The following is a 15904-nucleotide window of genomic DNA, read 5'->3' as shown; positions in this document are numbered from 1 at the left end:
TATCATTTAAAAGATTTCATTGCCAAAGACATGTCATGAGATTGTGTTGTGATAGCAGAGATATCGATCATGTAACCAACATGTTTGGTCACTATGTACTTTACCCTGTTGCCTTATAATTTTAAGATGTTAGTCTTACAGTGGGCTATACACTGTATGTCTCAGTTTTTGTACTATGCCTTGCTATAAAACCAGTTGTCTCACAAATACATCTCCCAAATTATTGTCTTCGTCACCCATTTTTGCATTTTATTTGTTTGTCAGAATAAAGTTTGACTGATTGAAACTGAGGCCGTGGTATTTTGACAAGGAGTCCTATTAAATAATGTAATTTCAAGGTTTTGTATGCCGTCAGTTGAGAGCGGAACGAAAAGCTCCCGCACGTCTGCTGTCGGAACGTAAACATCGTGACCCCAGCGGAAGTGACGCTACCCAGCGCTTGTATTGAATTTATCTTGGAGACGGAGCATATCTAATGTTTGAATTTGTAACATGGCAAAGTCCTCGGTTGAGTGTTTGAGAGAGTTTGTCAACGAGCGACTAACTGCTGCTGCTGAAGAAATATTCAGAGTTTTTAAACAAACGATCGTCGAGTACGAAGAAGAGATCGAGCGTCAGCGCAGACTGCTGGATATCATCTGGAAACCTGAAGTAAAGTTACACAGGATCGGTATGTAGAACTGAATCATTTTAACGCTGTCCAAGTCCTTTCTGATGTACAACGTACATTTCGTATGTTATTGATCCGTGTATGAACCAAAATCCATCTGCAGTTGTTGAAAAATGTCAGTCACCTCGGTGCTTTTATTATATTGTTCTTCTCATCTCAACAAAAACAAATGAACCATAGTTTTAGACCAGAGAAAAGAAAAGCGACCACAAACAGCTTGTTCCATCAGAGAACTTGCAAATTGTAAATTTTATGCATTTTCTATCACCAATGAAAAAGCTAACAATTGATTAATCATTAATAATTCTTTAGATGCAACGTTTGTTTTTAATTCTTTCTTATTTTCTTTTTTTTTTTTTTTTTTCTGGTTTTGTGATGTCTTAAATTGAAGTTTACTTATTCAGCAAATGGCTTATTAGCTACAAAAATGCTAATGAACGGTTTGGAATATCATTACTGATTTTAACTGATCGATCTTGAACATTGATTTTGAAAGTAACCATGTACATTACATAGTGTAATGCATACTTAAGTATGAGTCAAGTAAAGACTTGAAAATCTACTCATAAAAGTACAAGTACCCAAAAAGCTACTTAATTGCAGTAATTTGAGTTGATTTTGGAATAAGTTACTTCCACCCCTTGACGTGACTTGACTTGCTTGATTCTCTCCACAGTAACTTGCGATTTGCTTGAGACTTGAAGGTTAACACTTGAGGCTTTGCTGTATTTTCCACGTTTGACTTACTCCCACCTCTGTGGTATTATTACATCAAGTTTACATATGCTAGTGTGATTTAAAATAAAAACTGTTGAATAATAATTTTATTAAAATATTTATTTTAGCAGTGATTTTGACAAAACAATAATACATTTAACATTTTAAATATGTTTATCTGTCACACATGACATATGTATATCACTGATAACACTGATTGACCTGTAGTGTGTGTCTATGTGAGTAATGACAAAACAGATGAATATATAATCCAAATGGTTTAAATATGTACTGACACGCTACTAATTTGATCATGATCACCAAAACATCTGACATCAATCCATCACTACAGTACTCAGACTCTTGTGATGCCTGCATTTTCTCTTAACCATCACAGTGTGTTCCTTCTCTTGTCTGTCCCTTCAGAGCTCCCACAGCAACAAATTTGTAAGGAGGAGGAGGGTCTCACTGACGAGCAGCTCTGTAACCACGAGAGGTACTCCAGTCTGGAAGATGAAACAGAACCTCCAGAGATTGAGGAGGAACAGGAGCCAGAGCCTCCAGAGGCTGAAGAAGAACAGGAAGAACCAGAGCGTCCACAATTTAAAGAGGAACTGGATGAACTCTGCACTAGTCAGGAGACACCAGATCAGAAAGGAAGCGAGCATGGAGACTCTGGATCAACTACAAATCTACAAAAAATCAAACTGCAAAAGTCTCATAAATGTGACACATGTGGGAAAGCTTTTAAACATAGGTCCAGATTGTATAGGCACATGGAAGCTCATGCAGGTGAGAAGCTTTATTCTTGCAACACCTGTGGGGAAAGATTCATTCATGCATTAACACTGAGTGCTCATATAAGAATCCACACAGGTGAGAAGCCGTATTCTTGCGACACCTGTGGGGAAAGATTCAATCATACATCGACACTGAGCGACCATATGAGAATCCACACAGGTGAGAAACCTCATTCCTGCAAAACATGTGGGAAAGGTTTCAGACGTAGCAGTAGTTTAAAGATCCACATGAGAATACACACGGGTGAGAAACCATACCTCTGCAACATATGTGGGAAAAGATTCTGTACGACAACAGGCTTGAAAAGGCACGCCAGAACACACACGGGTGAGAAACCATTTACTTGTAAATCATGTGGGAAAGACTTTGGATGCAACAGTGCCTTACAAGGCAAATAAGAACTCACACAGGTGAGAAGCCGTACCTTTGCAAGACCTGCGGGAACAAATTTAGTTTAATGCAACAGTTGAAAAGACATATGAGAACTCATACAGGCGAAAAGCCATTCCCCTGCAAAATATGTAGGAAAAGATTCTCACAGATGGATTTTTTGAAAATGCATGCCAGAATCCACATAGGTGAGAAGCCATTTAGTTGGAACCATAAATGGTATATTAAATAGGTTGGAACCCTATTTAATGCACACTCTATGGTGGAAGCGGGTTGCTTTGCCTGTCCTGTCCTTCCCAGACTCAAAGCTCAGACATGTTGCCTGATGGCTGCAGGGACACAAAACTGTAAGCTGATTAGAATTCTGTAACTGTCCGTTGTCTGTCCATGTAGCCTGTTATCCCGAGAACAAAACAAAAGGCCACTGCTCGAAAATATGCATTCTGGAGTTGGACTTCAGTGATTGCCTTCCTTACTGCCTTCCATTTTCTGCTGCTCTTAATTAAAGTTGCCTTGTTATAAAGCAGTTGTCTCACAATTTTTGCATTTGATTTGTTTGAAGTTTGATTGATTGGATAGTTTGACAAGGAATCATATTTAATGATCCAATTATAAGTAGCACATGGAGGTGAGAAGCCATACCCGTGTAACATATGTGGGAGAAGATTCTCTTGGACAGCAGACTTGAAAAAGCACACCAGAATACAACAGCGAGAAGCCGTACGCTTGCAAAATATTTGATAAAAGATTCTCTGAGACAGCATATTTGAAATAGCACACCAGAATCCACCCAGGTGAGAAGCCACTTACTTGCCAAACATGTTTGAAAGATTATAGGTGTAGCGATGTCTTGAAAAGAAACGCAAAAATTCACACAGGTCAGAAGCATTTGCAAGACCTGTGGGAACAAAGTCAGTGAGATGCAGCAATTGAAAGGACATAACACACACACAGGTGAGGAGCCATATCCTTGCAAGATGTGTGGGAAAAGATTCTCTTGGAAGTCATGCTTGAAAAAGCAGAGAGGAATGGAGGGAAAACAGTAAAGAGACAGGGAAAAAAAAACACTGCACCTGCACCTGATTTTTCTTCATGTCTGTCACATATTTTACAGATGTAGCCCTTGAAATTGCAGTGAGAGGTGTCCTGTTGCTGATATAACGTTAATGTGCAGCAGCTCTAACCTGGTAATATGGCCGCCAAAATACAAACCAACAGGTAACGCCACGCACTGCTCAAGCATGTAATGTGAACCAGCTGTTAGACTCACTGGACAACATTTGAAATAATTATACATATACATATATATATATATATATATATATATATATATATATATAGCCTTTGCTTTTGGTGCATGTTAGTTTTTGAGCATTTTGCAAACAATAAAATGTCATTTTGGCCAAAGACTTCCAGTTTAGGCTTGTTCTGTGTGAACTGTCATAAAAATTAGACTTCTGAAATGTTTTCATGCAGGGGAGCAAAACTGCAAACACACGGAATTTGAATAAAATGTCATCAGGTGAAAGCGGAACGAAAGCCGCCGCACGTCCACTGTCGGAACGTCACAGCGTGACACTGAGCGGAAGTGATGCTGCCAGCACTTGTATTGAATCTAGCTGGGAGACTGAGCATAGCTAATGTTTGACTTTGTAAATTAATAGCAATGCCTTCGGTTGAGTGTTTGAGAGAGTTTGTCAACGAGCGACTAACTGCTGCTGCTGAAGAAATATTCAGAGTTTTTAAACAAACGATCGTCGAGTACGAAGAAGAGATCGATCGTCAGCGCAGACTGCTGGATATCATCTGGAAACCTGAAGTAAAGTTACACAGGATCGGTGTGTACAATTCACTTTTTATGCTACGTAAAAGCTTTGATGCACAAATTATTAAATTAAAATAATAACATGGGTCAAAATGACCCGTATTCATTTCCCATTTTATTTCAAACATGGCTGAGTGTTTGCTATATCTTAAGAAATAGCTTTATTTCACCATTTAATATTCCAAATATTTATTAAATATTTTGTTTTGTTTACCAAAAAATCACAGTTTTCATTTTTTTCATGATGTGTGAACAAAAACTGTCTTTGTATTAAAGAGGTGGGGGACTCGATATGACTAAAGTAGGACTTGTGTCTGAAATTGAACTTGACTCACACTTGATGACTGGATGGGACTTGAATGGTGTGTTTCTCGATAATGTCTTGTTTTGTTTTTAAAACATGAATGGGTGATTTTTACTACAGTGCTGCCAAACCTGGCAGGTTTATGTATTTAATATTGCAATATTACAATTGTGATATGATTTGCAATTAGAGAGAATGATACGTTTTACATTATTATTCTCATTTTCATTGCAAATTATTTTAAAGGTCTGTTTTTTTTGTGGTGATATGGCTTTTCACCTGTATGTGTAATATGTGTGATATGTTTGCATCCATCACAGTCTATTCTTTCTGTTGTCTGTCTCTTCAGAGCTCCCACAGCAACATGTCTGTAAGGAGGAGGAGGTTCTCGCTGACCAGCAGCTCCGTAACCAGGAGAGGAGCTCCAGTTTGGACCAAGAGGAGCCAGAATCTCTACAGGTTAAGGATGAACTGGAGGAGCTCAGCATCACTCAGGAGGAGGAGCAGCTTGTACAGAAGGAGGAGACTGATACCTTTATGTGGACTCCTACTTGTGAGGAAAGCGACCACAGTGAAGGTCAGACTGTGAACTTTAATCCTGATAAAACTGAAAGTACAGCAGAGAAAGAGTCTGTAGTCGACACAGCAGTTGTAACCTCTGTGGTATCAGTTTCTCATATAGCTGAGAGCCAAAATCAGAAAAGATGTGAGCATGGAGACTCAGAATCCACTAGAAATGCAGAACCAGAGCCAAAGAATCGACATCACAAAAGCAGAAGCGACAGTAATAATGCAGATAACTCTTCCACGTCAGAAATTCACTGTAATATTCACACAGGTAAAAAGTCTTTCAAATGTGACACATGTGGAAAAGCTTTTAAATTTAAGTCCTCATTTTATGCACATGTGAGAACCCACACAGGTGAGAAACCGTTCCTTTGCAAGACATGTGGGCGAAGATTCGGTCGAATGTCACATTTGAAAAGTCACATGTTGGTACACACAGGGGAGAAACCGTTCCTTTGCAAGACCTGTGGGCGAAGATTCAGTAGAATGTCACATTTGAAAGGTCACATGTTGACACACACAGGTGAGAAGCTGTTCCTCTGCAAGACGTGCGGGCAAAGATTCAGTTACGTGCCAGCTTTGAAAAGACATATGTTGAAACACTCAGGTGAGACTGACAAACTGTACCCCTGTAACATATGTGACAAAAGATTCTCAACTACAGAAAACTTGAAAAGGCACGTAAGAGTCCACACAGGTGAAAAGCCGTACCTTTGCAAGACCTGCGGGCGAGGATTCATTCAAATGTCACATTTGAAAAGACACATGATGACACACACAGGTGAAAAGCCGTACCTTTGCAAGACCTGCGGGCGAAGATTCAGTCAAATGTCAACTTTGAAAAGACATGTGTTGATACACACAGGTGAGACTGAGACACTGTAACCCCTGGAGAATCCAAGATTCTCTTGGATAGATGTTGTGAAAAAGCACCAGAATCAACACACGTGACACACTTTTGAAATAGCTGGATCTCTGTAACTGAATGTAAAATGTAAAACACATTTGGGTCCCCAAATAAATAAAATACTGTGACAGAAATTCTGCAAATGTATGCTTTATATCAGCAGTACACCTTTTATAAAGCATTTCAATTCTGTATATTGTTTTACTGATGAGAGGAAATAATATTGAGATGGCTTCTAATTGAGCCTAAATGCATTTATTTCTCATGTATAAAGAATTTAAATTGTGTATGTTTTCAGTATCACACATCAAGATAATATTAAGTGATGCAGAAATGGGAGTAAAAATGTCAGGATGTTCATATAAGCACATAAAATTTTCCAAAGATTTATTGATAAAGTCTGTTGTGAAATGGGTTGCAATGGTTTGTTGTTTTTAAAAAGTGGTCCCCCAGAAAAAAAAATTGTTTTGGGAACACTGGCCTTGAGGGATGTAAAATTATGTTCATAAAAAAAGAAAGTTTTTGTTTTGTATTTGCACATACATAATTTTAAATAATTAATCACCAAACACAATTCATGCCAGTTTTTTGCACATACACACTGAACTGCAGAGGGTCGGTCACCTTTAGTTTTAAGGTTTGATCGAGAAATGACCAGGAATGACCAACTGGAAGATATTTTCTGGAGCTCTGGAGCTAACCCGCTGGAAGCCTGAAAAGTGGATCATTACAGTTTTGAAATCTACTCTGAGACGACTGGGAGCCAATAAGTGATTTTAGGGTGCGTTCTCTCCTGCTGCAGCATTTAGAATCAGCAAAATAAGTTTTGTTGTGTGAAATTGGAGAGTAATGGAGTAACATAACCTGGATGAGATGAATGCATGAATTACTCTTTCTAAGTTCTTGTTAGGTAATAATGACCTGATTTTTGAGACACCTAGTGTGACTTTAAAAGAAAACCACACTGGCTGTAGCATTGCTGTCGGAGGACGTTTGTTTAAGTTGTCAATTTTTTTTTTTTTTTTAGTATCACAATAAATGTGGTATTCTGCCATATATTTTTGTACTGCAAGTTTTGGGGCATATTATATCTTTAAGTACATATATTTCTGTTAGCAAGAGCATTTCTTGAAAACACTTTTTTTTTTGGCATCAACCTATAATCAGCTCCAAGTTGGGGGTTGCACCGATGAAGATTGATTTTTAAATTAGATCAAGGTTTAACTTAAAATTATTTTGCTTGAAACGTTTACACAAGGGTAAACTTCATAAAGATTCAATGTAAACCTCAGACAGAGCAATGTTTTGTTAATGCTTTAGCTAGCTAACAGTGCAGTTCTTTATTAATGAATACAAAACAGACAAAAATTAACAGTTTACTCCTCTTTTATACTCACTAGCTAGGCCCTGACACTCAAATTTATTTATTTCATTTTTAGTTCTTTTAATTTGGTCAAAAGAGCGTATTGATTGAAGTCTATTTAAATCCAGTTTACATCACTAAATGTGGATTTATTAAACTGATATTGGTATTTAATTGTCCAACAGAACTCTGGTGAATTTTTCATTTGATTTTCTCACTTTAAACCTAGTTTTGCCAAACTGTTTAAAATTAAATTAATCTTTGTTGGTACAGCTCAGTCTGTGGGAGAGTCTGCTGTGTAAGGAGGGTCACAAACGTGTTTCTGGAAATGATCGTAATTTCATCCTGACAAGTCCTTCATGATCCTATTTTCTAGATATTATACTGAGTCTGTTGTAACTTTTTCTTTAATCTGTGGGTTAAAAAAACAGACTAGTGAAAGTGAGTAGCGAGCTCTTGGGAGGACAGAAAGAATAAAGTTTGCATTCAGGGTGCAGTCCTTCACTTTGTCACCTCCACAGGATTGCATCTTTGGAAGTAGGAATGGCCTAAATTCTGCATTCTCACCCTGACCTGCGAGAGGGAGCAATGTGCCGTAAGGCATCCAGCCTGCCGGAAACTCATGAGGAGAAGAAGAAGAAGAACGAGAACAGGCAAGTTAAACGAAAAGCGGAACGGAAAGCTTACGCACGTCCACTGTCGGAACTTTAAATCGTGACACCAAGCGGAAGCGACACTACCAAGCGCTTTTCTTGAATGTAGCTGAGAGACGGAGCTTAGCAAATATTTGAAATTTGAAGTTAATAACGATGTCTTCAGTTGAGTGTTTGAGAGAGTTTGTCAACGAGCGACTAACTGCTGCTGCTGAAGAAATATTCAGAGTTTTTAAACAAACGATCGTCGAGTACGAAGAAGAGATCGATCGTCAGCGCAGACTGCTGGATATCATCTGGAAACCTGAAGTAAAGTTACACCGGATCGGTGTGTACAATTCACTTTTTATACTACGTTAAAGCTTTGATGCACAAACTACTAAATTAAAATAACAACATGGGTCAAAATGACCCGTATTAATTCCCCATTTTATTTCAAACATGGCTGAGTGTTTGCTATATCTGGTAAAAAACAAACAAACAAAAAACAACACAAACAAACAAAAAAGGTTTATTTCATCATTTAAAGCTAAAAATTATTTATTAAATATGTTGTTTTGTTTACCACAAATCACAATTCTGAATTTATTTTCATAATGTATGAACAAAACCAGTCTTCGTATTAAAGACGTGGGAGGCTTGACATGACTAAAGTAGGACTTGTGTCTGAAATTGAAGGACTTTAGACTTGCTGAACTAAAACCTCAAAAAGACTTGAATTTATTTCGACTTGGTATTTATGACCTGAGACTTGACTCATCCTTGACACAGATGACTGGATGGGACTTGAGCTCTTTCTCGATTATGTTTTTTGTTTTTGAAACATGATTGGGTGATTTTTACTACAGTGTTGCCAAACCTGGCAACCTACTGCAGACCATCAGGAACCAACACAGGAGGCGGCATCATGAAGGGGGCAAATTTTATTTATTGAATTTTATTTATTTGTTTTTGTTTATTATAACTAGGCCTGAATGAATTTCAGTAGATAACTAACTGCGATTATTATTTACTGATACAGCAATTGTGATATGATTTGCAACATTAAGTTTTATATCATTATTCTAATTTTCAATGAAAAATGTATTAAAGGTCTGATTTTTGTGGCGACCTGTACTAAACGATGTTGTGTGTTTCAGGGGTGGTGACACACACTCACAAATTAAAATGTAAGACTGTAAAAATGAAAAAGAGGATTTGTGATGATCAAAAACAAATGAAGGGAATACCTGAAACACTGAATGATGAAATGAATTAATTGTGAAGATACAGAAAATAAAAAGCTCAGTCTGTTCTTTTTTGACCCAGGTTGTACATCAAGGGGTCAATTGCGAACCAGATAAATTTGATTAATATTTAATCCAGAGTGTTTAAATATATATTTGTAGGCTACTACTTTATTCTTTCTGTTATCTGTCTCTTCAGAGCTCCCACAGCAACATGTCTGTAAGGAGGAGGAGGTTCTCGCTGACCAGCAGCTCCGTAACCAGGAGAGGAGCTCCAGTTTGGACCAAGAGGAGCCAGAGCCTCTACAGGTTAAAGATGAACTGGAGGAACTCTGCATCACTCAGGAGGAGGAGCAGCTTGTACAGAAGGAGGAGACTGATTCCTTTATGTGGACTCTTACTTATGAGGAAAGCGACCACAGTGAAGATCAGACTGTGGACTTTAATCCTGATAAAACTGAAAGTACAGCAGAGAAAGAGTCTGTAGTCGACACAGCAGTTGTAACCTCTGTGGTATCAGTTTCTCATATAGCTGAGAGCCAAAATCAGAAAAGATGTGAGCATGGAGACTCAGAATCCAGTAGAAATGCAGAACCAGAGCAAAAGAATCGACATCACAAAAGCAGAAGCGACAGTAATAATACAAATAACTCTTCCATGTCAGAAATTCACTGTAATATTCACACAGATACAAAGTCTTTAAAATGTGACACATGTGGGAAAGCTTTTAAATTTAGGTCCATATTTTATGCACATGTGAGAACCCACACAGGTGAGAAACCATTCCTTTGCAAGACGTGCGGGGGAAGATTTGCTCGAATGTCAACTTTGAAAAGTCACATGTTGGTACACACAGGGGAGAAACCGTTCCTTTGCAAGACCTGCGGGCGAAGATTCAGTAGAATGTCATCTTTGAAAACACACTTGTTGAGACACACAGGTGAAAAGCCGTTCCTTTGCAAGACCTGCGGGCAAAGATTCAGTAGAATGTCATATTTGAAAACACACATGTCGATACACACAGGTGAGACTAACACACTGTACCCCTGCAACATGTGTGACAAAAGATTCACAACTACAGAAAACCTGAAAAGACATATAAGAGTCCACACAGGTGAAAAGCCGTTCCTTTGCAAGACCTGTGGGCGAGGATTCAGTCAAATGTCAACTTTGAAAACACACATGTTGACACACACAGGTGAAAAGCCGTTCCTCTGCAAGACATGTGGGCAAAGATTCAGTAGAGTGTCATATTTGAAAAGTCACATGTTGAAACACACAGGTGAGAAACCGTTCCATTGCGAGACCTGCGGGCAAAGATTCAGTTATAAATCAACTTTGAAAAGACACATGTTGATACACACAGGTGAGAAATCGTTCCATTGCAAGACCTGCGGGCAAAGATTCAGTTATATGTCAACTTTGAAAAGACACATGTTGCTACACAGACGTGAGACTGAGAAACTGTAACCCCTGCAAAATATGTGGGAGAAGATTCTCTTGGACAGATGTTGTGAAAAAGCACCAGAATCAACACGCGTGACACACTTTTGAAATAGCTGCATCTCTGTAAATGAATGTAAAATGTAAAACACATTTGGGTCCCCAAATAAATAAAAGACTGACACACGTGTTCCTGAATTTACTTTTTATTTCTTTTAATTTGGTCAAAAAGGCATATTGATTAAAGTCTGTATAAATTAATCTTTGCTGGTACAGCTCAGTCTGTGGGAGAGTCTGCTGTGTAAGGAGGGTCACAAACATCTGTTTCTGGAAATGATCGTAATTTCATCCTGACAAGTCCCTCATGATCCTATTTTCTAGATATTATATTGAGTCTGTTGTAACTTTTTCTTTAATCTGTGGTTGAAAGAAAACAGAATAGTGAAAGTGAGGAGCGAGATCTTTGGAGGACAGAAAGAATAAAGTTTGATTTATGCTGACGCTGTGATGGATAGTTTTTGCATGTAATATGTTATATGACAAAATTAAGTATTAGCTTTTGTTGCATATCTTTGTTTTGTGAGTGTTTGAGCCTTTTGTGAAGCAAATGTGTTATTTTGGCCAGTGAGTTAAAGTTTAGGCCTGTGGTGTGTGAAGTATTCAAAAACACAACTTATTGAATGGACAAATGTCAAGAAAGAGAGGAACACAACGAGAACAGGCAAGTTAAATGAAAAGCGGAACGGAAAGCTTACGCACGTCCACTGTCGGAACTTTAAATCGTGACACCCAGCGGAAGTGACACTACCAAGCGGTTGTATTGAATTTAGCTGAGAGACAGAGCTGAGCAAATATTTGGAGTTTGAAGTTAATAACGATGTCTTCAGTTGAGTGTTTGAGAGAGTTTGTCAGCGAGCGACTAACTGCTGCTGCTGAAGAAATATTCCGAGTTTTTAAACAAACGATCGTCGAGTACGAAGAAGAGATCGATCGTCAGCGCAGACTGCTGGATATCATCTGGAAACCTGAAGTAAAGTTACACAGGATCGGTGTGTACAATTCACTTTTTATACTACGTTAACGCTTTGATGCACAAATTATTAAATTAAAATAACAACATGGGTCAAAATGACCCGTATTCATTTCCCATTTTATTTCAAACATGGCTGAGTGTTTGCTATATCTTAAGAAATAGGCTTATTTCACCATGTAATATTCCAAATATTTATTAAATATTTTGTTTTGTTTACCACAAATCACAATTCTGAATTTATTTTCATAATTTATGAACAAAAACCGTCTTTGTATTAAAGAGGTGGGAGGCTTGACATGACTAAAGTAGGATTTGTACCTTGCAAGTAGAGGGGACGATACCTTTTACAATATTGTTCTCATTTTCATTGAAAAGGATATTAAAGGTCTGAGTTATGTGGCGATCTGTACCAAACGATGTTGTGTGTTAGAGGACTAGTGACACACGCACACGCACGCGCACACACACACACACACACACACACACACACACACACACACACACACACACACACACACACACAAATAAAATGTAAGACTGTAAAAATGATAAAAAGACTTTGTTGCAGTTGACAGGAACCACGTTACCTCAGCAGCGGAAGTTGTTTATTCCTTAAATATTTTAAAGGGTCACAAGCTTCACACAATATTTTAAATTGAGGAGTAATTAGTACAGCGTCTTAAAAATGGCTCAATATAAAGTGATATCATAACGTGTTTAAAAAGTCACCCATTCTTCAAAATGCTGTAATGTTTACATCAGGTTTACTTGTTAAAGAATTTATTAAACAAAACATGATCCTGAATAAGCTATGTATAACTGTAAGAGCACTTTTATTGCATCTTCCATTATCAAAGTCTAAATGAACCAAGGGATTATGTTAAAATAAGCAGACATCTTTTATGTTTGGGGTCAAAATGTCCCCAGCAATTTAAACCTACAAAAAATGACTGTCATTGAAAATGTTAACCACGTTTGCACTCCACAGCATCAGCAAGGAACACATAGCAGTTAGTCAGTAATTTAGAATATAGTAATTTAAAAAAAACAAAAAACAAAAAATATATATCAAATGACATAAATGAATAGTAAACGAACAAATAAATAAATGAATGAATAAATAATATGACTAAATACACCAATAGAAATATATTTAAAAAACTCAAAACTGTGTGTTACAGCATAACATTTTTTAATGATCCAAAATTGCATGTGAAATGAATGTATTCTCAGTAAAAACAAAGAGAAAGAAAATGATGGTTAAATGGTTAATCACTACCACACTGCATCTCCCTCGTCCCACTGCCATCATTAAGACACATCACTACAATTCACCATTATTTTTATTCATGAATGGAAATGAAAAGACACAAACAGAGGGAGGGGGAAACTGATGGTTGAGTGAAGGCCTCATTTGCCTGACTGAACATTGGGGCAACTACTGCGGTCACGAGAAAACAACACAAAGAAGAGTGACTTCCATCACTGAGGTCATGTGATTTCCTGTCAAGTGTGGAGGTGCCCTCTTACAGAGGTTGGACATGTTGTCTGCAGCCAGGTGCCTCTCGATAAATTTCATTAACATTTAATCCAAATTTTATGAATTTATATGGGTAGGCAACTTATTTACTGGCATGTTTGCATCCATCACAGTCTATTCCGTCTGTTATCTGTCTCTTCAGAGCTCCCACAGCAACATGTCTGTAAGGAGGAGGAGGTTCTCGTTGACCAGCAGCTCCATAACCAGGAGAGGAGCTCCAGTTTGGACCAAGAGGAGCCAGAGCCTCTACAGATTAAAGATGAACTGGAGGAACTCAGCATCACTCAGGAGGAGGAGCAGCTTGTACAGAAGGAGGAGACTGATACCTTTATGTGGACTCTTACTTATGAGGAAAGCGACCACAGTGAAGATCAGGCTCTACATTTTAATCCTGATAAAACTGAAAGTACAGCAGAGAAAGAGTCTGTAGTCGACACAGCAGTTGTAACCTCTGTGGTATCAGTTTCTCATATAGCTGAGAGCCAAAATCAGAAAAGATGTGAGAATGGAGACTCAGAATCCAGTAGAAATGCAGAACCAGAGCAAAAGAATCGACATCACAAAAGCAGAAGTGACAGTAATAATGCAAATAACTCTTCCACGTCAGAAATTCACTGTAATATTCACACTGATAATAAGTCTTTCAAATGTGACACATGTGGGAAAGCTTTTAAATTGAAGTCCTCATTTTATGTACATGTGAGAACCCACACAGGGGAGCAACCGTTCCTTTGCAAGACATGTGGGCGAAGATTTGGTCGAATGCCACATTTGAAAAGACACATGTTGATACACACAGGTGAGAAGTCATTCCTTTGCAAGACCTGTGGGCGAAGATTCAATCAAATGTCAAATCTGAAAAGTCACCTGTTGACACACACAGGTGAGAAGCCGTTCCTTTGCAAGACCTGCGGGCGAAGATTCAATCAAAAGTCAAATCTGAATAGTCACATGTTGATACACACAGGTGAAAAGTCGTTCCTTTGCAAGACCTGTGGGCAAAGATTCAGTCAATTATCAACTTTGAAAAGACACATGTTGACACACACAGGTCAGAAGTCATTCCTTTGCAAGACCTGCGGGCGAAGCTTCAATCAAAAGTCAAATCTGAAAAGACACATGTTGACACATGCAGGTGAAAAGTCGTTCCTTTGCAAGACCTGTGGGCAAAGATTCAGTCAATTATCAACTTTGAAAAGACACAAGTTGACACACACAGGTGAGAAACCTTATTCTTGCAAAATATGTGGGAAAAGTTTCAGACGAAGAGGTGGTTTATCAATTCACATGACAGGGCACACAGGTGAGAAGGCGCGCAGGTGAGAAGCCTCACCTCTGCAAAATGTGTGGGAAAATATTCTCTAAGGAGGCAGACTTGACAATGCACACCATAACTCACACAGGTGAGATGTTGTGTTCTTGCAAAACATGTTGGAAAGCTTTCAGTCGTGGCAGTGTCTTAAAATCGCACACAACAACTGGTGCAGGTGAGAAGCCATACCCTTCCAAGACATGTGGGAAAAGAGTCAGTGAAATGCCACAATTGAAAAGATGAAATATGTGGGGGAGGATTCTCTTGGATAGATTGTGAAAAGTATGACACACTTTTGAAATAGCTGCATCTCTGTATTTGAATGTCAAATGTAACACAGATTTGGGTCCCCAAATAAATACAAGTCTATGAAAGAAATTCTGCCAATGCAAGATTTATATCTGCACTACACCTTTTAAAAAGCATTTAAAATGTGTATATTGTCTTACCAATGAGGGGAGAAAATGTGAGCCTGTTACCTCAGCCTAAATGTATTTATGAATCATTTCTGAAGTGTTAAATGTGTATATATGTTTTCAATATCACATGTCAAGATAGTATAAGGCAGGGGTATTCAACTAAAATTCAAAGAGGTCCAGTTAGAGAAAATTTCCTAAAGCAAAGGTCCGGAACATAATAATGTCTAACTTGTGTTATGAGAGTGATATATACTGAAGTAATGTAGTAGTTGTATCAACGTCTACATCAGGGGTGTCAAACTTTTTTTGGTTCAGGGGCCACATACAGCCCAATTTGATCTCAAGTGGGCCGAAGCAGTAAAATTAAAGCATAATCTATTGATTATTCTGGCGATTAATGGAGTAATCAGATAAGAAATATTGCGTGTTCTGCATTTGTTTCTATTACATTACTTTTGCTTTATTTAAGAACAATGGTAATATACAAAAGAGAAAATAAGACAGGTCTATTAAGTGAACAACTATAAATTGCTAAAGTAAAAATACTCAGTAAAGTAACTTTACTTTTAATGTAGATTTGCTTTTGCTGTATTTCCTTTTTACTTTTTTTTTCAAGTACAAGGGTAAAAATAAAGGTAGTAATGTCTGCAGAAACCACAAACAGAAGATGGAACTAACTCTTTTAAGTGAAACAGTCACCAGAATGTTAAAATCACAGCATTTTTCTTCTGGAG

General features: G+C 37.9%; 3 protein-coding genes across 3 annotated transcripts; all 3 read left to right on the top strand.

Moving 5' to 3' along the window:
- Positions 1-10: 10 nt before the first annotated feature.
- On the top strand, positions 11-2784 carry LOC146329641 (uncharacterized). Its single transcript, XM_084714913.1, has 2 exons — positions 11-670; positions 1814-2784. Exons 1-2 carry the CDS (start codon positions 493-495, stop codon positions 2584-2586), a joined length of 951 nt encoding a protein of 316 aa, XP_084571039.1. The 5' UTR covers positions 11-492; the 3' UTR covers positions 2587-2784.
- Positions 2785-4134: 1350 nt separating this feature from the next.
- LOC146329640 (uncharacterized) lies at positions 4135-11055 on the top strand. The gene is made up of 3 exons (XM_084714915.1): positions 4135-4416; positions 5057-5545; positions 9623-11055. Exons 1-3 carry the CDS (start codon positions 4245-4247, stop codon positions 10891-10893), a joined length of 1932 nt encoding a protein of 643 aa, XP_084571041.1. The 5' UTR covers positions 4135-4244; the 3' UTR covers positions 10894-11055.
- Positions 11056-11169: 114 nt separating this feature from the next.
- On the top strand, positions 11170-14909 carry LOC146329639 (uncharacterized). The gene is made up of 2 exons (XM_084714906.1): positions 11170-11915; positions 13582-14909. Exons 1-2 carry the CDS (start codon positions 11744-11746, stop codon positions 14760-14762), a joined length of 1353 nt encoding a protein of 450 aa, XP_084571032.1. The 5' UTR covers positions 11170-11743; the 3' UTR covers positions 14763-14909.
- The last annotated feature ends 995 nt before the right edge of the window (positions 14910-15904 follow it).

Source organism: Lutjanus erythropterus, chromosome 3, assembly GCF_056507025.1.
Source record: "Lutjanus erythropterus isolate fLutEry1 chromosome 3, fLutEry1.hap2, whole genome shotgun sequence".
Lineage (NCBI taxonomy): Eukaryota > Metazoa > Chordata > Actinopteri > Lutjaniformes > Lutjanidae > Lutjanus > Lutjanus erythropterus.
The sequence above is the reverse complement of the archived record's forward strand: the minus strand, read 5'-3'. Positions and strand labels throughout refer to the sequence as shown.